The 23630-nt window shown below is 43.2% G+C and overlaps 1 protein-coding gene across 1 annotated transcript in view; it reads left to right on the top strand.

Annotated features, from left to right (window-relative positions):
* The window catches only part of APCDD1 (adenomatosis polyposis coli down-regulated 1), a 41153-nt gene extending 18013 nt beyond the window's left edge, over nucleotides 1-23140 (top strand). The window contains exons 3-5 of the mRNA XM_006897026.1: nucleotides 4965-5496; nucleotides 20784-21105; nucleotides 22689-23140. Of these exons, the coding sequence (XP_006897088.1) occupies nucleotides 4965-5496; nucleotides 20784-21105; nucleotides 22689-23140 (1306 nt within the window). The remainder of the gene's footprint in view (nucleotides 1-4964; nucleotides 5497-20783; nucleotides 21106-22688) is intronic.
* Nucleotides 23141-23630: the final 490 nt, after the last annotated feature.

Genomic DNA, 23630 nt, shown 5'->3' with positions numbered 1-23630 from the left:
TTATGTAGTGACCTTCCTTGTCCTTTGTGATGGTTTTTACATTGATATTTATTTTATCAGAGATTAATATGGTTACGCCTGCTTTTTTCTGGTTGCCATTTGCTTGGTATATTTTTAGCCTGTGTTTATCTTCATTTTTCAGCTGTGTCTCTTGTAGACAATATATTGGTGGATTTTGTTTTTTTATCCAACCTGCTATTCTCTTCCTCTTCAGTGGTGCATTTAAACTGTTCACATTCAGTGTGACTATTGAGAGGCTAGGTTTTATTTTTATCATTGTGTCGAGTTCTTTTTTGTGTTGTTGCTAATTACTTTGCACCATGGAGCTTTCTGTGGTATGTCTGTAAGAAGGACATCTCTGAGTCTTTCTTGAATGCTGGTCTTGTTTTTACAAACTCTTTTAGGTTCTGCTTTTCTGGGAATATCTTGATCTGTCCTTCATATTTGATGGATAATTTTGCTGGGTACAGTATTCTTGGTTGACAGTTGTGTTCTTTGAGTGTTTGGTATATCTCCTTCCACTCTCTTCTTGCCTGCATAGTTTCTGCTGAGAAATTGGCACTTAATCTTATCTGTTCTCCTTATAGGTTACTCTTTGTTTCTCCCTTGCTGCTTTCAGGATTCTCTCCTTATCTTTGGTTCTGGTAAATTTAACTATGATATGCCTTGATGGTTTTTCTTTTGGTTTCTAATCTATATGATGTTAGCTGAGCTTTTTGAATACATATTCTCTCATTCTTCATTATGCCTGGGAAGTTTTCCTCTAGTAATTATTCCACAACTTTTTCAGTACCTTTACTTGCTTCTTCCTTTTCTGGGATTCCAATGATGTGCATGTTATTTTTCTTGATGGTGTCCCACATTATTCTTAGGTTTTCTTCTTTTTCCTTCTTTTCTGAGTCTGCTTTTTGCTCTATCAGATCAGTGGTGATAATTTTGTCTTCAATTTCACTGATTCTGTCTTCCATCTCATCAACACTGCTCATATGTCCCTCCATCATATTGACAGCCTCTGAAACTTTGGACCTTATATATTTTTTTAACCTTATATTTTGAATGGGGGATTCTTGTTTTTCCAATGCCACTAATGCCTGATTTGTTTTCTCTGCAATGTTTTGCATTGTGTTTTTGAGCTCCTCCTGGTCTTTGCTTCTAGTATCCTGTATTTCATCAAGTTTGTCTTTCATCCATTGGATATATTCAGTCACTCCTCTTTTAAATTCTGTGTCAGAATGTTCCATGAGACTTTCTGGGTTCAGGGAATCTACTGCTACTCTTTCACCCTTGTGAGTGACATCTTGCTTTGCTATTGTGTCGGATAGTTTGCTTTCTTCGAGACATTGATATGTTCTTGATCTGAAGACAGTGCTCTAGAGATCAGTTAGGCAGCTACTGAACTTTTGTGTTTCTCTGAATTTCTGACTTCAGGGAAATGTCAGTTCAGAGTGTGCTAAGGCAATCTCTTGTTGGTAAGACAGGTCAAGGTGCTTCCAATTAAAGGCAAGTTGATTTCCCAGACGTGTAGGCACTGGTGTGGAGCCAAATGGGGTGAGGCAGGCAAAGGGTTGGGGTGATCACAAGGGCAGGTCAAACACTTAGGGGACCTTGCTCAAACCTCTGCTGTCTCAGGGTGCTCACGATTGGGGTCCCTACTCAAATTCCTGCTGTCTGTTTTCTACCCAATGGATTGTCAGTGTTCCCTGCCTGGTGGCACTTACGCAGGTGCCCTCACACAACAGCCCCTGCTCCAGCAGAGTCCTGGATCTGACAGGATCCGAAGTCCAAGGTCAAATTCTCACCGAACCACTAGCCTCTGTCTGGTCTGCAGAGTACACAGAAGCCAGCTGGCTGGCTCGTTTTAGGCAGTTGGTGTAGCCCAAGAGAGCCCCAGCCAAATTCCCCACCAGTGGGCACGCCCTTATGTGCTCTCCCAGGTAATCAGCAATGCCCCCGTAAACCCAGCCAGGATCCTACCTGCCTTTCTCCTGCCAGGTTAGTTCCACAGCAGCTTGGTTGATAACTCCGGGTGATAGCTGGATCCACGGTGGTGCCCTGAGGTCTCAGGGCTGTGGCGGAGGCTGAGGTGTGTGGTTGTGGGGCTGCAGGGAGAGGCGGGGGAAGGGGGGAAAGCAAGGGACTAGGGGGGCAAAGGAGCACAGGGCTTGGACACTACCACCAAGAGGTGGGGGGCGGAGCTTGGGCGCTGTTGGGGTTTTATGTAGCAGCACCCTGTGTGGTGGGGGTCTGGGGCTCACCCAGGCACGGGTTGCAGGGGGGGGTCACACAGTGGCTGGTAGTCGTTGCTCCTGTGGGGTCACACGATGTTCGCTCCTTTGGAGTTCCGTGGTGGCTGGCAGACTGTTGCTTTTCCCGGGTCTCTTCGCAGGGCATCGTGGTTGGCGCAGGTGTCACAGCTGGCGCAGGCGTCGCCATGTTAACAGTTTTGAGTACCACTTGCCCTTTAAGATCCCAAGCCAGCTGCCTACTTTAGCAGTGCTAAGGTATTTTAAGCCAGAATTCTTTGTTTGGATTTTAGACACAAATACAGTTTTATGGCTGTAATTGATGAGATGAAAGTCAGGATGTAACTTAGACAAGGATCTGATAAAAGGTTACACACTGAGATGCCACCATATTGAGGAAAGATCCCATCCCCGCTCTGGTGGTGGCTGTGCTACATTTGTGTGAATGTATTTCATTGTTTACTGTGTGACAAGCTGACCTGACTAAATGTATCATTTACCCAGTGCCTTAGCAAAGGACATTGTTTCATTGCTAACCTAGCCCAAACAAAAGGAATCCCCATGTATGATCTTATGTGAGTTTTGCTTTCACAATATATAATTATGCCTCATTCTTCTGCTTGAAGGAAGATTGCTTTGAATGGATTAGCGGGTCTTATTCTCCATTGCCTCTAAGTAGTCACTACACAACGCTACTATAGTTTCAGAGCAACAGGGATTTAGTACTTGCTTTTTCCAAGTCTTTTTGAAAAGAAAAAAAATAATGAAGGTTTAAGAAGTCAAATGACTTTGCTCTCATATCAGAAAGAAAGTAATTAGGAGCACTGTGGGCAGGCAGAAATGCAAACTACATGGTTCTGCCCTCCTGACTCACTCGTGAAATGAATGAATGACCTTCTGGGCTAGACTGGCTACTAGCACGAATCTGGGACCAGATTGCTGGAATCAAGTCCTGGCTCTGATCGCCTATCTCTCTCTGCCTTTGTTTCTTTACTTGTGAAATACAGATGAATATAATATGTAACCCCTAGATAACTGTCACTCAGTGACTGTAGAAAAGAGATTAGGTCTTTTGGAGATGATGATATTGACTCAGGATAGGGCTGTTTTCAGAGCTAATGTTGCTATGAGTCTCGGGCAACTCGAAGGCACATAACAACAAAAACGGATAATTGTGATAAAGAGCTCTGATGGCTAGTGTCTTACCTGTTGAGCTAAGAATGGCCAGGAGTTGAAATCTACCAGCTATTCTTCAGGAGAAAGATGGGCAGTCTTTCTCCTCCCTTCTCCTATAAAGATATACAGCCTGGGAAAACCGTGCTGTAAGGAGTGTCCAGTCAGAAGCAACCTGACAGCAGTGGGCTGCTGCTTTTGTTGTCAGTTAGTTTTGTTTTTCAGTGCAGGTAATTGTGAGGCAATGGGAGCTCTGGTGGCCTTGTGGCAAGAAGCTGCACTGCAATCCCAAAGGCACATGGTTTGAGGCCACCACGTGCTCCACAAGAGAAGGATGGACAATCTTCTCCCATGCGATTGTTGTTGTTGTTAAGTGCCATCGAGTCACAGACGACCCATAGCTACCCTATGAAGGAGAGTCCTCAACACTTGGGTGTCTCTCATCCTCTCTCCAGGTTCATAGGATTTCCGGAGGCCAGCTTTTACGGAAGTGGATGCCACTCCTCCTTCCAAGCTTGTTTTAATCGGGGAGCTCCACCCCACTCTCTGTCCACGTTGGGTAACCAGCCATTAACACATTTGACACATCCATGTCACAGTGTCCAGCCTCACAGCAACCACAAGTTACTGTTGTACGGCAACTTGTATACCAGGTCTATACGACCTAGAGGAATGTCTGAACAAAAACAATGAAAGACAGGCCTGAGGGCCACAGATTAAAAGTCACCCACCTTCGGCTTGGTAGCATCGCCTTCTCTCCACTGGGCCAGCTGGTCTCTCTCTCTATGTTGATGTTATTATTGTTAAGTGCTGTCGAATTGCAGGCAATTCATAGCGACCCTATGAAGGAGAGTCCTCAGCACTTGGGTGCCTCTCATCCTCTCTCCATGTTCATAGGGTTTCCGGAGGCAAGCTATTACGGAAGTGGATGCCACTCCTCCTTCCAAACATGTTTTAATCGGGGAGCTCCACCCCACTCTCTGTCCTCGTTGGGTAACCAGCCATTAACGCATTTGACTCATCCGTGTCACAGTGTTCAGCCTCACAGCAACCACAAGTGACCACTGTACGGCAACTTGTATACCAGGGCTATACGACCTAGGGGAATGTCTGAACAAAAACAATGAAAGATAGGCCCGAGGGCCGCAGATTAAAAGTCACCCACCTTCGGCTTGGTAGCATCGCCTTCCGCATGCGATTAACTGCCTCTAAAAGCCCCCTGGAGAGTCAGCTGTGGGTCGGTTCTGACTCTGTGGTACACAAGAACAACAACAGTGTGTGGCTGAAGCAGGAGGGATGTGTGGTTTACAGCCTCAGCATACTCCCTGGAGGGGACAGCTAAGAATATTCAGACTTGACTTGATGGCACTGGGTTATGTTATAGTAATTATGAGGATTCAAAAAGTCAGCATATGCAGAATGCTTAGAAGAGTGTCTTGCTCAGAGTAGGCATTTATTTATTGTTCTCATAATTTCTTAATACTGTTGTGAATCTCTTCCTATTAATTCCTTGACAATTAAAAAGAATCTCCTTCCCTTCTTCTTCAGCTGTGAAGTAAGGTCAGGCCCAGAGTTCATCACGAGATCTTATAGATTCTACCATAACAACACCTTCAAGGCCTACCAGTTTTATTATGGCAGCAACCGCTGCACAAATCCCACCTATACTCTTGTCATCCGTGGCAAGATACGCCTGCGCCAAGCATCTTGGATCATCCGAGGGGGCACTGAGGCTGACTACCAGCTGCACCACGTCCAGGTCATCTGCCACACAGAAGCCATGACCGAGAGGCTCAGTCAGCTGGTGAACCACACGTGTCCTGGGTTTATCCCCCCTGGGAGCTCCTGGGCCCAGGATGTCCCGAATGACCTGTGGCGGGAGGAGAGTGGCTGCGAGTGCACTAGAGCAGTGAATTTTGCAATGCATGAGCTTCAGCTGATCCGTGTGGAGAAGCAGTACCTGCACCACAACTTCGACCACCTAGTGGAGGAGCTCTTCCTGGGTGACATTCACACTGATGCCTCCCAAAGGATGTTCTACAGACCTTCGAGCTACCAGCCACCCCTACAGAATGCCAAGGTACTTGCTTGCTAGCTGCTCGCTCCCTCTCTAGTGCAGAGCCCACTGTGAAGGAATGTCAGCACCCAGGGACCCCAAGAAACTGAGCTTGCTGAGTCACAGGGCACAAGCTAAAGCTGGGGCTGCCAGGAGGTGGGAGGGCAGGAAGAAGGCTACGAAACCCCCTGTGGTCCTGGGCCTTAGTTATCCCTTTCCAAGTGGCTGGTGGCAGTCAGGTGGTGGTGTGGTCCAGGATCTCTGCTGTGACTTTGAGAGGAAGGCGTGAAGGGTGGTAACAAAAACATAGCCACTCCCAAGAGAAGCTGCCCACAGCAATGGCTCTAGCCCTGGCAGAGGTGGGGAAGGAACAACCTTAAAAAGGAAAGGAGCACAGCCTGCATGAGGCTTTGGGCTTTATAAAGATTTCCACATGCAGTACTTCTCAGTCTTCATTGTGACTCCAGGGGTGCAGGGTTCACTGCCCTCCTAGGTAAAGGAGCATGTGAGCTTGGGGAGTCCAGTGACCTGCCAGAATTACACAGTTCTGGAACTTGAACACGATCATTTTTTTCTTCCAAATCCCACATTCTTTCCATTTTTACCAAGTAAAATGTAAAGCCACTGTGATCCAAAGGGAAGATCAGAGAACAATTAAAGGAACAATTAAAACCTTAGAGTGCTTTGTTCTTAAGTGATCATCTAATAATTGTAGTTGGAATGCACACAACATTTTCTTCCCATAAGCTTAGCATACATGTCACTTCTGTAACTTGATCATTGTGATTCACAGCAAAACAGGTGCTTGACCTGTGGTACTGTCCTGGGGTGCTGCCCAGACTTCCTGTGGGCTTACTGGCCTTTGCAGGGCAGCTTCCAGCCATTCAGATAGGCTTGGGTGAATCCTCTCTAGAACACTAGCAAATTGCAGAGCCCATTTTGACTTTTGATAGTGGTTTTTCGGTTTTAAAATTTTCTTCTTTATCCTCTGAGCTGATTCCTGGATGGTCATGATATCACAGAATTTTTCACCTGCCCCAAACCACTCAGTGTTGCCTCTTTTTATCTACATGACTGTGAGCTCCTACACTGAAAGTGTCCTTTATTATATTTTTTAAAAATCTGCTGAGAAAGCCATCTTGGCTTCACTGGGTCCATCTTGTCAGGATGCATAGGTGGAATGGAAGGAGCCTGGCTTTGACTAGGTGCCCTGGTACTAGAGTTACCTACCTAGACCCCTGCCTTTTTAGGCAGCTTGCCAGCATCTCAGAATGCCACAGAAGTTTGTTCCTAGCATAAGAGCCAGGGCCACTATTTTCTGCCTCATGAGTTGCAAACCACCTGTAGAGGAAGTTGTATTAGGGCTGAACATAGGGACCACTTCTCATATGGACTCTATACTTGGCTTCTATCAGGGATTCCAGAGACCCTTTTACTACCCTTTGAAAGATGTTGATTGTTCAGAAAGGACACAAAATGAATAATATGTTTGCCAGAGAAAGACTTTGGCAAGAATGGTGGTGTCTCAGCCAGGCTCCAATGGATCTTTTGTAAAAACTCTGAAAATGGGCTTCTAGTTTCATTTGAGAATATTTTCAGAATTAGAATTAGAATCCAGAATTGCTAGGTTGAGCATGGCAATTCAGTAGCACTTCTGTTAAAAATCTCTGGATTGAGATAATAGTGGGAAAAGGGATTTTAATACCACTGTGGCTTCCTCCATGGAGCTCTGGAGGCATAAGGAGTTACATTGCTAAAGTAGAGGTGTTTCTTCTCTGGCAGTTCAAATCCACCAGCAGCTCTGAGGGAGAAAGATGAGAACTTTCGATCCATGAAGTTTACAGCCTCTGAAAGCTCACTGTAGAGTCACCTATGAATTAGTATTCTGGCTTGACAGCAATGAAGTTTTTGAGAGTTTGTGGCTTCTTAGTAGAATTTATTGAACTTTCACATTGGCTCCTGTATCTTCCTCCACTCTGGAAGTCAGCTGACAGACTGGGTGGGATGGCTGGCTTGACTTTGGTGGCAGTCAAGAATTGCTGGCTCGACTATGGTGGCTCGACTTTGGTGGCCCTCAAGGCAACAGAAGTTCCTGGGGTCATTTTTTGCTGTGTGTTACTGCTCTTTCTCGCCCTTCAAAAGTAGGTGGGTAGCCCAGAGCCCTAAACTAAGGGCGGAGCCTGTGGAGCTTGCTCCAGGCGGTAGATTAAAGTCCTGTAGGGCCCGAGGGTCTGTCTTTAATTGTTTTGGTGAAACATTCTTCTAGGCCACATAGCCCTGGTGTGTCCACTTGCTGTCCAGAGGCAACTTGTGGTGGCTGTGAAGCTGAACACTGTGACACTGACGTGTCAAATGTGATAATGGTTACCCATGGCGGACAGTGTTTGGTGGTGCTCCCCAGCTAAAACAAACTTGGAAGCAGGAATGGCATCCACTTCCATAACAGCTTGCCTCAGGAAACCCTACGAACATGGAGAAAGGATGAAAGTCATGCAACTGTCGAGGACTTTCGTTCATAGGGTCACTATGAGTTGCCTGCGACTCAGTGGCACTTAACAACAACAACAACATCTCCAGTTATGAGAAATAAGGAATCCATAAATAGAAACAGTCACAAATAATCTAGAAACTTCCCATTAGTCTGTCCCTCAGCTTCCTTAAGATATGCTCCCCTCTCAGCCAAAACACTAATGAGCACCAGAAGCACAGAAAGTGGGGAGAAAGGAGTCCAGATCCAAATCTTGTGGCTGAACTTCTCCAGGTAAGAGTAACACTGAAACTAGACCTGGACTGCAATCAGCACCACAGCTCTTTAGCTCCTTGTTGGACCTTGAGCTAGCTATTTGCTTGAATTAAAATATTTTACTCTCTTACAAGTACCTTAGGGTCTTGGTTTCTCAAGCACTTGCACTGCCAACCAACAACTGGGAGTCCAAATCTACAAGCAAATCCTTGGGAGAGAAACTTAACGATGTGTGGTTTACAGCTTCTGCTGACCTGTTGGAGGATCAACTATGATTCAGTTCCAGTTTGAGGGCAATGAGTTTGAGTTGAGTTTTAGCACTGACCAAAAAGTAAGGGTATTATATACAACCACTTTCCTTACCTCTTCCACCTTCAGTTCACCATTTGTATTTCTACAGTTATGTCTCTTCACATGGGAGTCTATGATGAAAGCAACAATTCTTAGGCGTTTAGCTCCAGGGGTTCTTTCATGCACTTCCAAGGTCTTGGTAGGAGTGATTCACTTTTTGGTTAGTGTCCACCCAGTAAATAGGGCCTATTTGTAGGGATGGCTCAAGGAACAGTGTCTTGAAGGTGAGCGTTAATACACATTGGCATAGGAATTAAGGATACAAGTACTGGATCTGACATTTTTATAGATTTTATAAGTCAAGAAATTGGAAAGTTATTCGTATGTTTTGCTCATTTTAAATACAGTTTAGACTGTTAAGACTGGATTTGGCTGTGTAGTTTCACCTGCGGGTGTTGGCAGTGTTGCCAGACCTCCTAGAAATGTAGAATTTGTTTTCTTTTTCCTATAAAACTTTTAAAAATAAAAGAATAGAAACATGTAATGGTGCCCTAAAGAGTGCCTGGCCAAAGCTCTCTTCACCCTTAGTCTTTGTAAGCAATCATGTGGGACTGGGGCTCTTGGAGACTGGGACCACCACTATAAAGTGTCTGCTCTTGCTTCTTTGTTCCTATTGCTAAGGCAGCATGGGAACATTTATGCACATTCTTAAGAAGTAGAGATTGAAACACTAGGCCTGATTCCAGCCAGAAATAATTGAGTAGAAAGACGTTATATCTGGGCTATAGTACTAAGTTTAAAAACATGAAGAAAGAGGATACCAAATAACATGAATAGGGTAATACCCTTTGTATAAAAATAATAAGAAAAAGGTATACATGTAAAGGAATAGAATATTTCTAAAAGGACACAAATTTTGCAATGAGTGCCTCTGAGAAAGTGGGCTGCATAGCTGGGAGCCACTGGATAAAGACTTAGTATTTAACATTAGTTACTTTTTTTATAACTTCTGACAATTGTGCCACAGTCTTCTGTAATGGAAGCTTTAGTAGCTTACTGGTAAGGAGTTGTGCTGCCAGTGTAAAGGCACATGGTTCAAATCCACCAGTTGCTCTATGGGAGAAAGATTGGTATTCTCCTTTTGTGCAATTTACAGCCTCTGCAAAACCATTGCAGGGTCAGCTATGAATTGGTTTCAACTCAACAATACACAAAACCAACAATCTTCCCTAATCAATGAGCACACACAATGAAAACTATATGGCAGGACTCTGAGGCTTAGAGGAAGATGAGAATAATCACAGGACTGAGGGAGAACAGAGCCTCTTGAGTCCCTTTCAGGCCTCCGACCACTCAGCTTGCTATTGTCCAACTTGGAGGGCTGAGGGGAGCTCATCAAAGGTTGGCCCTAAGGCCTGACAACCCATGAATCCTTGCCGTTTGGGGAGTTGAGAGGGACCATTATTTTTGTGTTCTTGAGTTGTACCTCTTAGCCTGCAATGTGAAGCAAATGAATAAGAATGTTTTTAGATCCTTTCCCTAGGACGGCTCTGAGTATGAATAAGTTAATTTAGACATTGGTATCTATCCAGGCATAGCAAAAAACCAAACAACAAAACACCACAAAGTTCTCTGCCTGCTTCAGACTGTGGCACCAGGTTGTTTAACAGGAAGAAGTTGCTAACAGGAAGAAGGGCTGGTTGGATAAATTTCTAAAGCTCTCACAAGCATACCATTTAGAAGTTATGACCCTTCTTCTTTTAACTCTTTGCCTTTCTGATTGCTGGTCTGATGAGACCTTGCTGAAAATTAATTTAAATGCTAAATTGACTTTGAAACCACTTGTTTTAGGCTTTCTGGAAGAGAGACACCTTGTTACATTAAAAATATCAAACCAAATTCCAACTCAATGCAGCTCTGTTTGCATTCAGCTACCTTTGGCAAATCTGTGAGTTTGAAGAGAAATCTGTGATCTGGGAATGAAAATATTTAATGATTCCATCATTAAAACAATCAAGACAGCCTAAAATAAAACTGGTGATATGGGGTGGTGGGAGTGTCTTTATTTGAATTCAGGTTAAAAACCCTAAGCTGTGTCCTGGTTGGTTAAGGCAGTTTGGATATAGATATAGCTGTCTCCTTGATGAAATTGGACATGATGTGATCATCCCTTTTGAAGAGAGGTGATAGAATAATTTCTTAATGAGATTTTGCATGATGTGATCACCTCCTTCAGCAAGCAATATTTTGAAAGGAAGTTTCATTGGAGGTGTAGCCTATATGAAATAAATATATGGAAGTCTGGCCCAGCTCCCTGGATTTTGTTAAGTCTGATTCCTGTATCTGGCTGGTCAGCTCTGGTTCTATGATCTTCAGCCAGCAGTCTGCCTTATCTCCTGGCCTCACGTCCATCAATCTGGAGAGCTACTAGTCTCTACTGCCCTACCAGCCTTGGGTTCCTCAGCTCTAGAGGTGTGAGTCAAGAGAGCCTTTTTTCTGAGCACAGAATTGGGATTTGCCAACATCTCCAAAGTTATTAGTTGGAGTCGACTTGATGGCAACAACAGCAACAAATAGGTGAACTTCACTGGTTTTGCATCTGTAAAGAAACCAGCCTAAATCAGCCTACATTCCTTAGAACTGTTGAAAGTTTCTGGAGTTAAAGCAAATGGTAATTAAAAGCAAATGATTGCCTGGTTAGTTAGAAATTCCAGAACCTCAGGATCAGACATTTAAGCAAATAGAATTGGTCTTTCTCCAAAATTCTGCATAGCTTTAGCCGCAGAGTGGTGAATCAAAAAAGTTGTCTGAAAACCAGACAGTTTTCTCCAAGCTGTTTGTCTTAAATATTTTATTCAAACATACACAAAGCAATGGGATGCATTTATGTCAGAAGGAAAAATGAAACACCAAATATTTTTAGTTCCTTAAAAATATTGATGGTTTGTCTCATAAAGAATCTTATAAAGTGTTCTAGGCTGCAAGCTAGCTTGTTTCAGAGTCATTTTAGATTAAGTAAGAAATGGGACTTCCCAGAGGCCATGGGTAATGAATAATTTAATCCAGCCCTAGGAGAGTACCTTTACAAGGAAAGTCTAGATCTCTCACTCTCTCTGTATTGCTTCAGTAATGATAAGACCCTCTGTGGGCTAGTGGGAAACAAGTTGTGCCACCCACCCAAAAGAAGGTGGTTCAAATCCACTAGATCCTTCACAGGAGAAAGATGGACAATCTCCTCCCATATGTTTTGTAGCATCTGAAAACCCATTTGAGGGTCAGGTATAATTCTGTTCTGACTTGACTAAATGAGAGGGATTTACATGGGGAAAATGGAGGAAATGGTGGAAAACTAGGAAATTCAAGGGTGCAACAATTTTAGAAGCCATTCTTACATTAATAATGATTTGAGTTGGGTATTAGAGTAGTGGATGTTGAAGATTTTATTTAGAAATGAGCTGACTGCTGTGTTCACATGGTGGGCTCTTGACGCTGAAAGGGTTGTTTTATGAACAATTTATTTGGGTCATGGTATATTGGGTTACAGAACTGTTGTATTATACAGCAAGAAAGCCAGAAGGACAGAGCAAAAGCCTGAACAATCAGAAAGTCAGCCAACAAGCATTTCTTTATTAAGTCATTGCTGTATGGGAGCATTTAGTTAAGTATGGTGGAGAGAGAAAAGGAGAAATAGTCCAAACCATGGGAATACAAAAATGTCATTATTGAAATTAATCTAATTTAATTATGTGGGGAGCTCTGGTGGCCTAGTCAGTAAGGAGCTGTTTGGCCAACCCCAAGAGGGTGGTTTGAATTCACCAGTGGCTCAGCGAGCAGGCAGAGGAAGGTGGAGGTGGGGTGTAAGGGTCAGATGGACAATCTCCTGTGAGGCAGTTTTGCAGTTTACAGCTTCTGAAAATTTATGAGAGGGTCAGCTATGAATTGGTTCCAACTCAACAGTTATGAGTAACTTTATTTAAGTGAATTAAAATTAGTATACAGCAGAGAAAGAATCTAATAGAATTTCAAGAAACTTTTTCTTCTGAAATCATTCTTAATAATTTTTACTAAATAACCACCATGGTTCTTTTTATCTAGCTGTTGCGTCTATACAGTATAGACTATCAATAATAATAAGATGCAAGATTGGTTTTGTTGTGATTATTGATAAGTCATTTTTATTGGTTTGCATATAGTCATTGATATACATCTTGGTTTTGTACATGTACTTTGTGTTTTAGTCAGTTATTTATATACATTGTGTTTTGTTAATGTACATTGTGTTTTATACAATTCGTGTTTTGTTAATGTACATTGTGTTTTATACAATTCTTTTTATACATTATATTTTATACGGTTAACCACTATTGGTCTATGGTGGATCAGTAGTTAAGGTGGGAGCTTTGAGTCCACTCTGAGGTGCCTCAGATGAAAGACCTAGTAACTTTAACTTCCAGAAAATCTGCCATTGAAATGGAAGGTGGACTTCTAAGGTGGAGTAACCACTGTGGAAAATAATATGGTACTTCCTTTAACAAGCGGGAAATAGATCATTTGATCCAATAGCCCCAGTTCAAAGTACAGAGAAAAGAGCCATGGTACAAATAGGTGCATCACAGGGCTGTTAAAAAGAAAAAGGGGAAAAAAGCTGACAGAAACTTTAAAAGGCCTGATGCAGGATTATAGAAGTGCAAAGAAGTCACAAAACACCTCATAATGTACATGAACCTTGAAAACATGCTGGTGAAATAAGTTGTTGTTGTTGTTGTTATGTGTCGTCAAGTTGCTTGCAACTCGTAGTGACCCTATGTACACCAGCCCTAAACCCTGTTCTATCCTGAGCCAAGCGTATTGTCTCTGACACACCTACCCCCATTGCCCCAGTTTCTGAATCAATCCATCGCATTGAGGGTCTTCCTCTCTTGCACTGTACCTCCACACTTCCACACATGATGTTCCTCTCCAAGGATTGGTCCTTCCTTGCAACATGCCCAAAATATGTCAGATGAAGCTTCAGAATCTTTGCCTCCAAGGAGCAACCTGGTTTCACCCTCTCCAGGATGAATCTGTTTGTTCTCCTAGTAGTCCATGGTATATTCATTACTCTTTTCCAGCACCACAGCTCAAAGGTATCAGTTCTCCTTCTATCATCCCTACTTATTGTTCAGCTTTCTGATGCATAACAAGTAATTGCAAAGACAAGGGCCTATATCAGGCACCCTTTAGTCTCCAGACTGGCATCGTTGTTCTTCAGGACTCTGGAGAGGCCCCTGACAACAGATTTTCCCAGTGCAATTTGTCTTTTGATACCCTGGCTGCTGGTACCAAAGTGTTGATTGTGGAGCCAAGCAAACCAAAGCTATTAACAATCTCAGTCTCTTCACCATCCATTATAATACTGCCAGTTGGTCCAGTGGTGAGAATCTTTCTTTTCTTGATATTGAGCTCCAATCCATATTGAAGGCTGCAGTCCTTGATCTTCTGCAACAAACGCCTCAGGCCCTCCTTAGTTTCAGCAAGCAAGGTTTTGTGTCATCTGTGTCATGCAGGTTGTTGATGAGTCTTCCTCCAGTAGTAATGCCACATTCCTCCTCATAGAGCCCAGCCTTCTCAGATGATCTCTTCCACATGTAGATTGAAAAATTGTGGAGATAGGATACATCTCTGGCTTATATTCTTCCCAGTTTTAAGCCCTGTAGTGTTTCTTTGCTCTGTTCTGAGCACTGCTTCCTGGTCCAAGTATAGGTTTTACATAAGCACAATCAAGTGTTTTGGGATTCTCATTCTTCTAAAGTCAGCTACCGTTTGTTGTGATCCACACGGTCCAATGTCATAAAAGAAGAAAAACTTACCAGCTCACACTAGTAGCCTAGTGGCAAGAAACTGCACTGTAATCCCGAAGGCTTGTAGTTCGAGAACACTAGCCATTCTGCAGGAGAAGAATGGGCTTTCTCCTCTCATGCAATTAATTGCCTCTGAATACCTACTCTAGAGTCAGCCGTAAGTCAATTCCAACTACAATAAACAACAACAACATTATACAAAATAAAGCCTAGATTTACACACAGAAATAAGTGTTTACCATAAATGGGAAGGAAGAAAGCAGAAAAATCACAAACTAGGTTAGAGACATGTATTAATTCGGGGGAAGGTAAAAACAATATTCAAATAGGAGTTGATCACAATATCACTTAAAGGAAAAGACACAGGTGTCAAGGTAAAGACATAATCCTACATTGTCAGTAATAGCAAACATTAATCTACAGGTAGATAGATGCATAGGCAGACAGGCAAGATGAATAGGTATGTGGGCAATTGAACAAGGCTACGCGCACAGCTGTATGTGTGTGTGTGTGTGTGTATATTTAGCAGGCATACTTATTTTTATGTGCTTTAAACATATCCATGTATATAATAGACTTAATCAGGGGCAAAGTTAGAGTACTTCTAAGCCAAAACAAAGTATTTTGCGGGAGTGAGTCTCCAGGTCAGAAGACTCAGGCCCATAGTTTTAGGAGACATCAAGGTCAGTTGTCATAACATAGTCCATAGAGACTTATGTTCTGCACCATTCCTGGGTGTGGAATGACTGGAGTCTAGAAGACTAGCAAACTGCCATTATTTGTCTCTTCCTGTCCAGAGCAAAGAAGAGTAACAAAACCCAAGGACACATAAAGTGCAAAGGACCAAAGACCATACAAGCCTCAGCCTCCATGACCCTGAAACCAAATGAACTAGATAGATGGTGCCTGGCCATTACTGTTAACCGCTCTGTAATGGTCACAATAGAAAGTCCTGCATCAGGTAGAAGAAAAATAGGGAGGGATCTTCAAAATTAAAAAACAAACAAAATCCTCAAAATTAAACAAACAGGGCCAGATTTACTAGTCTGACAGAGATGGTTGGAACTCCCTCAGTTAAGCCTAGAACTGAGTTCACCCCAGTGGTTCAACTCTCAGGCAAATAGTAGACAGATCTAGAAGGTCAGTATTGGGGGAGTGCATACTACCTAGTGCAGTTAGCCACATAAAGGCAGCATCACCCAGGGATAGAGCTCAGAAGGCAGGAAGTCATTGAAAAGAAACGATGACTAGAAATGGTCAGCATGAGACAAAGTAGCAAGAGTTCTGTTAGGTTGAGTGGATTTCAGCTAATATCAGGAAGCAAAGTGTCTCTAAATTGTTAAATAAGAAGCCAGTCTTCTCTATAGACTTTACAGTATATAACTTCACAGTAAGAAGTTAGAAAAAGGAGGAAGAGGGTGACCAAAAAAGTCAGCCATTGAATATCTTATGCAATTACGGAGTGCAGTTCCACACTGACATGGATGGGTTTACCAAGAGTTGGAACTGAATTCATGGCAACTGATTAAACTTCTTAGGGAACCCATTTTCAGAAGCACAAGGTTGCTCCTGAAGATCCGCTCCATCCTTCCTCATACAGAAGAGTTTTCAGTTGACTTTGCTTTCCCTCCCAGTGTTCAATAACCAAATACAGAACATGGGGAATCAGCCATCCATGCTTTTTGCTTTCTCTCACCATTTTACTGGACCTGGACACCATAATGAATGTTTTTTTCCCCAGGTCATGAGTCACCACTATGGAGTCTTCCTGTGAGTCTCTGTAAGACCTTCTGAGTCTTTTGGTAGGTACCCACCACCTAGCCAGCAGGTGACCAGCAAGTAAAGTTGGTACCTGGCCATGGTGATGGCATTAACTACCTCACCTCCTAATGAGCATTTAGATTTCAGGAGCTGCTGGTGAGGGATTCCTGGAGCTACAGTTGGGGAGACGCAAACAGCATGTGTAGATGCAACTTTGCTTTTCCCTTCTTTCTGAAAAGTGAAATTGTGATCCCTCATAGGTGACTGAGTGACCCAGAATCCATACCGTCTAAAATAATACCCAACATCTATCTTGCAATGCAGATCAACCTTCATGATGTGTTGTAAGTGGTAGCTTATTCTAATAATCTTTTTAAATACCAAATTAGAGCTTTCAGTATTTCTGCCAGTGCATCTCTTCAGGACCTTATGAGACATTTTAAAAAATGAATAATTATTTGGTATTTGCCGCAGATAACTATAAAGAAGTGAGAAAGATCCAAAAGGGTACAGACAGATCTAGAAATTGCTACAGGAAATTTAACTAAACACATGGCAGGGATAGTTGTGAAAATAAATCTTTAACATTGATCATTGGCCTTGACAGTTTCCTCTGAAAAATATTTAATTCACAGCTCAAACTCCTTGCAGTCGAGTCAGAGCCAACTCCTAGCTGGTCCTCCAGGAGGCCTTTCAGTGAGAGATCATCCTTGGGTTCTCAGCACAACTCTACCCACGAGGCCAGCACAGCTCCCTGAAAAAATTAGTGTGGCCTTTATCCCTTGGTTATTTCTTGGAACAAAACTTTAAAAGAAGTTTCCATTATCTGTTCTCATTTCTCCTCCTTGGACAAAATTTTAACCTAAGAAATAATGCTTTTGAATAATCTTATCTTTTTTCACACTTGCCTCTCTTATGTTTATTCATTTGTTTTTGTTATGTGCTGTTGAGTCGCTTGCGACTCATGGCGACCCTAAACTCTTCTCTGTCCTGTGCCAATCACACTGTCTCCAACACACCCATCCCGATTACCCCAGTCCCTGAATCAATCCACCTCATAAAGGGCCTTTCCCTCCTGCACTGTCCCTCCACCCTCCCAAGCATGATGTCCCTCTCCAAGGACCAGTCCCTCATCACAACATGTCCAAAGTATGTCAGACGGAGCTCAGAATCCTTGCCTCCAAGGAGCAGCCTGGTTTAACCCTCTCTAAGATAAATCTGTTTGTTTTTTCCATGGTACACTCAGTCCTCTTCTCCAGCACTACAACTCAAAGGCATCAATTCTTCTTCTATCCTCCCTAGCCATTGTCCAACTCTCTCATGCATAACAAGTGAATGCAAAAACCATGGCCTGTATCAGACACACCTTAGTCTCCAGAGAGACACCATTGCTCTTCAGTACTTTGGAGAGGTCCCTAACAGCAGACTTTCCAATGGCAATATGCCTTTTAATTTCCTGGCTGCTGTTGCCAAGAATGTAGACTGTGGAGCCAAGCAAACTAAAGCTATGAACAATCTCAGTCTCTTCACCATCCATCCTGAGGTTGCCATCTGGTCAAGTGGTGAGAATCTTGTCTTCTTGATATTGAGCCTCAGTCCATATTGAAGGCTGCAGTCCTTGACCCTCTGAAGCAAGTGCTTCAGGTCCTCCTCAGTTTCAGCAAGCAGGGTTGTGTCATCTGCATAATGCAGATTGTTGATAGATCTTCCACCAATCCTGATGCCACATTTCTCCTCATAGGGCCCAGCCTCCCTGATAAATCTGTTCTGCATACAGGTTGAAAAGGTATGGAGACAGGACACATCTCTGGTGTATGCCCTTCCCAATTTTGAACCATGTAGTGTTTCCTTGCTCTGTTCTGATGACTGCCTCTTAGTCCAAGTATAGGTTTCACATTAGAACGATCAAGTGTTTTGGGATTCCCATTCTTCTCAGAGTCAGCCACAGTTTTTTATGATCCACACAGTCAAACACCTTTGCCTAATCAATGAAACACAGATAGACATTCCTCTGGTATTCCCTGCTTTCAGCTAAGATACATCTAACATTAGCTACAATATCCCTAGTACCACCACCCCTTCGAATCCCAGCTTGGACTTCTGGTAGCTCTCTGCTGATGTGCTGTTTCAGTCATTTTTGGATAATCTTCAGTAGAATCTTGGCTTGCATGTGAAATCAATAGCAAGATCATAAAAAGTGGTTTCTTCCTTTCTGGGAAGATGGCTAAAATAAGTGAGAAAACTCCCTCTCCACAATGGCTCTGTTGTTGTGTAGCATGGAGTCAAAACTAACCCATAGCTGACTCTCCAGTAGGTTTTCAGAGGCAGTTAATCCCATGAGAGGAGATTGCCCATCCTTCTCCCATGGAGCATCTTACTATTAGGCCCTATGGCTGTAGGTTCCCTGAAAGGGAACCATCAAGCCATCCTTAAGTGACCTCCATTGTATAAATGAGAAAATTTAATTTGAGAGATAAGCTTGTCCAAGGTTGATGACTGTTGATAAGGGTAGAGTCTCAATAATAGGTGCTGCTAAAAGAGTGGGCATGGACCTCGTACTAGGACCTGCCGGAGCCATCTCTTTCTGTGCTGCAATTGATGACAGCTCTAATGGGCTATGTACTGGTGATTTCCATTCATTGTAACTTGAAGACAGCAGCACACTCTCACCGCAGATGCAGGACAAGTCTTGTGCAATCAGAACCCTTTGTTGGCAAACAGGTGGCTACTACAAAGCAGCGAGCAGCAGTGAATTTTGGTGTCCTTACAAGCCAAAAATTATGTTTGAATAGGAAACATTCTCTTTCACCAATTGCAGTTCTAAGTTCATGTAATTAAAGTAACTGCCTAACTTATCTACTTTTAAGTTTTGAGAACACAAAATATGGCAATAATAAGGCCACTCCTCTTTCCCCTGCCCTTCTTGAAAAATCCAGGACCCAAAACAAATCAATCAATAGATGCAGCTGATAATAAGATCAAGTGACATTTTAATACAACTGATAATAAGATCAAGTCAAATGAGTACTGAAAACAAAAAGATCCTAGATGTTTTAGATCACTGACTTTAGAGAACAATTCCTGGAAAACACTTGGCATCCAGAACAGTGAGTGCCTGTGTGGCAGTGTCCGTGGGAGCTGTCCTTTGTGGACACTGGACCTGGAGCTTAGTGCTTGTCTTGATTACAGCTCAGCTGCCTCTTTGAACACTGAGCTGTTTACCACCTTCCCTGCCTCACCTTCATCACATTTACATTATACTTTTAGTTTGACCAGGTGTTTTTTTAGCCTGGTTGGCTCTTGTGATGATTTGTATGATAGGGAGAGAACAGCAATAAGGTTGTCCCCACTCCGGGATCAGAGCTGTCTTGTAATTTGGGTCAGGTAGCTATAGATAATAGAATGGTAGGTCCAACAACAGGGCTTCTGACTTCCAGGCCTAGATTTTTGGACACCCTTCCAAGCACTTGGTAGGGACGAATGGTTTATACCCAAATTACTAATCAAAGGCTAAATGTTAACATCCATCTAGGAGTAAAACAGAAGCAAGGCCAATTGACCTACTTCCATAAAATCATGCTCATTGAAACCCCATGGAGTTTAGCTGTCATCTGACACATACAAGGTCACAATGTTAAAGGGATTCAACTGCACAGCAACAGGTTTGAAGCTCTCCAGGTAAACTACATACTCACGTTTAATGCAATTATTTGCATGACATGAGATTATGGTGGCCCATCTGAATGCTACAAAAGCACTAGTTCATCTCCTGAAATGTAGATCAGCACCTGTCTTACACTTATTAAATACCCAAAGCTGTAAAAGCAGGAAATGAATTGAGCATCTGTAAACCTTGAAGCCTAGCAGGCAGAAAAAAGATGGAGTGCTGCCTGCCTCCTGCTATGCAGACTGCAAACTGCCTCCAGCTCTCCTCTGAGCAGGCTCCCTGTCTTCAGTAGACAATGTTCTCGCTCCCAGCAATTAGAGGGCTGCCATTGATTTTGGAAATTAAGTGTGTGTGCTGAAAACATGATAGGATTCCAATTAGTTTTTACTTCAGAGCAGGGCCATCTAACCTGCTGACAGGGGTATGGTTCCCACTCATGATACCCAAGCGTGTTAGAACCGAGCCACACATGGTTGTCGGTGGCTGAGGTTTGGAAGTTTCTATCACTAGATAAGCCTGCCGGGGTTCCTCTGAGTAGACGCAAACCTCCAACCTGCTGATGAGTAACCAAGTATATTAATCATATATGTCACCAGAGACTTCCTGAAAGCTGTTATTATGTCTTTAGGTGCTGATGAAGTGACTGTGTACCCTATAAACAGTAGATCTGAACTTTGCCCTATCCTGTGCCATCCTCACCATCTCTAATACTCTCCAGCCTATTGTTACAGTCACTGCGTCAACCCCTTCCAGGAAAGTCTGTCAAGTCAGTAAAACATCGCGTGTGCTTGCGAATGCGTACACATGCGCACTCACACACGTGGAGACACCAGCGCTCATTCACTATGGTCTGTGTGCCCAAGCCTGTCTCCTGTTGTTTCTTAGGTATCCTCCAGTTACCAGTGGAGGTGACCTGGGACCTCTGCTACCTGGCCAGGAGCCCCACTGCAAAGGTAGTATGTTTTCCTGTGAAGGGAAATCTCTAAGTATGTTTCTTTCTTGGCTTCAGAACCACGACCATGCCTGCATTGCCTGCCGTATCATCTACCGCTCAGATGAGCACCATCCCCCAATCCTGCCCCCAAAGGCTGACCTGACCATTGGCCTGCATGGGGAGTGGGTGAGCCAGCGCTGTGAGGTACGCCCTGAGGTCCTCTTCCTCACTCGCCATTTCATATTCCACGACAACAACAACACCTGGGAGGGCCACTACTACCATTACTCCGACCCCATCTGTAAGCACCCCACCTTCACTATCTACGCCAGAGGGCGCTACAGCCGGGGAGTGCACTCCACCCATGTCATGGGAGGCACAGAGTTTGTGTTCAAAGGTGAGTCCCAGATCCCAGGTGATGCAGCCTAAGGACTGAGAAATCCTGAGTGACTTGTGATATTCGTGTAGAGGCCAAGCCCAAGAGAAAGAATGTTTCTTGCCCCAAGCCCTTTGTTCAAAACACGCTCTAACTTCTTGACCCAGATCCAGGATGGGTAGATAGCCTCAAATACAAGTCCCTACACACTTCCAGGATCAGGCTTGTGTTACTGCATCACATAAATAACATGAAACATTAAAGATTAAGCATTGGGTAGAATTCCTAGGAAAAATACAGTTTACATGCTTCCTTTCTCATACAGAATTGATGGCAAATTCACCACCCCTGGGATAACATTTACTTGCATTTAGCAGTCCATGAGGACACAGTTGGCTTTATACTTGAGATGCTCAGAGCTAACAACCATAGTCCTGAGCTTGTCATGTACCATGTTGAAGGAGAGAAGGCTTCCTTGGGGATATTTATGCTAGGAGCTGGTCATCAAAGTGATGTGGATAAGGGATGAGATGAATTAAGCTATCATCAGCAATGGGGTCTAACCATTTTCTGTTGAGTTGATTTGATGCCTGGTGACCTCAGGCGTGCAGGCTAAAACTGTTGCATAGTGTTTTCACTGTGACCTTTGGAAAGCAGACCTTGGCCTTTCTTTCAGGGCACCTCTGAGGGGGCTCAAACCTCGAGGCTTTGGGTTAGTAGTTTGAGTACTTAGGAAAGTATAATGATTTCTGGTGCCAGATTTTTTTCTTTTTAAACCCCAAAACCAACTTGAACATCTTCACAAAAATATCTCAACCCTCTCATGGTTACAGTAAGACATAAGGTGTAGATAAGATTTGTTTCAGGTTCAGTCGGTTTAACATGACTTTTGTCAGTAGCCCAGTAGGTCGCAGGGAGGGACCATGCAGAAGGAGGGCTTGTTCCCAGAAGACTGAACCTTTGAAAGACCCAAGAAAGAAGAAAAGAAAAATCTTTACTAATACTACACCAACAAGATACCTTCTTACGTATCTTGTGCTATATGTACGATTTAGTACCCTGGGAAAATCCTCAGAGGAACTAATCTAGAAAGGCTGCCATTTCTTTTTTTTTTTTTTTTTTTTTTTTACTTACAGCTTAATTTCTTTTGAAAGCTGGATTTATAGGCATTTTCTAATTAGCAAGAATGTTAACTAGTCTAAACTTTTAAAGATTTTCAAACCTTTGATAAAAACAAAATTCCAGCTTTCATTTATTTTGTGAAGCCCAAAGAGTTGTTCCCACCATGTGCTTTGGTTTTATTTCATAGGAGCAGACATAGTCTATCACTATAGTCTGGGTTCAACATTTAAACATAGACGGGATAGATTATTTTTTCTGATCAAAACTCTAATATCTTGAGTATGACCACCATTCAAACAGATGTGTTGAACTCTTGCCACATCTGTTTGCCTGGTCATATGGCTTGGGGGCAGCATGCTTGGTCAGTTTGTGGCTGGCTTTAAAAAGGAAGTCTTATCTAGCCCTGTTGCCTCCAGAATTTGCTTAGCCGACTCTTGTTGTGTTGTGTTCAGAGTCAGTGATGGTCTCCTTTCTCTCTGCAGTGAACCACATGAAGGTCACACCCATGGATGCCGCCACAGCATCGCTCCTCAATGTCTTCAGCGGGAACGAGTGCGGTGCTGAAGGCTCCTGGCAGGTGGGCATTCAACAGGATGTGACACACACCAATGGCTGTGTGGCCCTCGGCATCAAACTGCCCCATACAGAGTATGAGATATTCAAGATGGAACAGGATACCCAGGGCAGGTACCTCTTATTCAATGGCCAGAGGCCTAGTGATGGGTCTAGTCCTGACAGGCCAGAGAAGAGAGCCACATCTTACCAGATGCCCTTGGTGCAGTGTGCCTCATCTGCACCAAGGGCTGAAGACTTGACTGAAGAACACAGAGCCCACCCTTATGGAAGTGGGGCCTCGCAGGATCAGAACTTCCCTGCCTACTTTCCTGCACTCACCTGTTTTTGGACTATGCTTCATTGGAACATTTTCAGATAGAACTTTCTAAAAAGTCTTATTTTTCCAAGCCAGGATTCCTCATAATTTACAGATTCTCCTTACAAAAAAAGGATATGTTTTTTTCTCGATACATTTAAATGTCTGAGAATTGTTGTCTTCCCTTCCCCCACCCATCTTCTTCCCTTCCAGCCCCTGAGTCATGAGCAGTGCTTGTCCGAAGTCTGCTTTAAACTTCGTCCAGTCTGGGCTGTTCCTGAGCTACTACTTCCTGGCCTGAGTGACTCCAAGTAGTCACTGCACTTTAAAACTGCACAAAGTTTCTGGCTAGTGTGTTTGCTGGGAGAGGATGGGTGAAAGCTAAGCCGTTTTTAATTTTTCCTCATAATTTTATTTCTGAGTTTAACTTAGAAGAAACAAAGATAAAAATATAGCTTTTACTGCTTTTTTTATTAGAGTTACTTCCTGTCTTCGTTTTGCTCTCTAAGTTTTACAACCTAGGATCCCAATACAAAATTTATTTGGGACTGTG

This window comes from Elephantulus edwardii, unplaced genomic scaffold (assembly GCF_000299155.1).
Source record: "Elephantulus edwardii isolate Elephantulus edwardi_28Jun2011 unplaced genomic scaffold, EleEdw1.0 scaffold00196, whole genome shotgun sequence".
In the NCBI taxonomy this organism is placed as follows: Eukaryota; Metazoa; Chordata; class Mammalia; order Macroscelidea; family Macroscelididae; genus Elephantulus; species Elephantulus edwardii.
The sequence above is the reverse complement of the archived record's forward strand: the minus strand, read 5'-3'. Positions and strand labels throughout refer to the sequence as shown.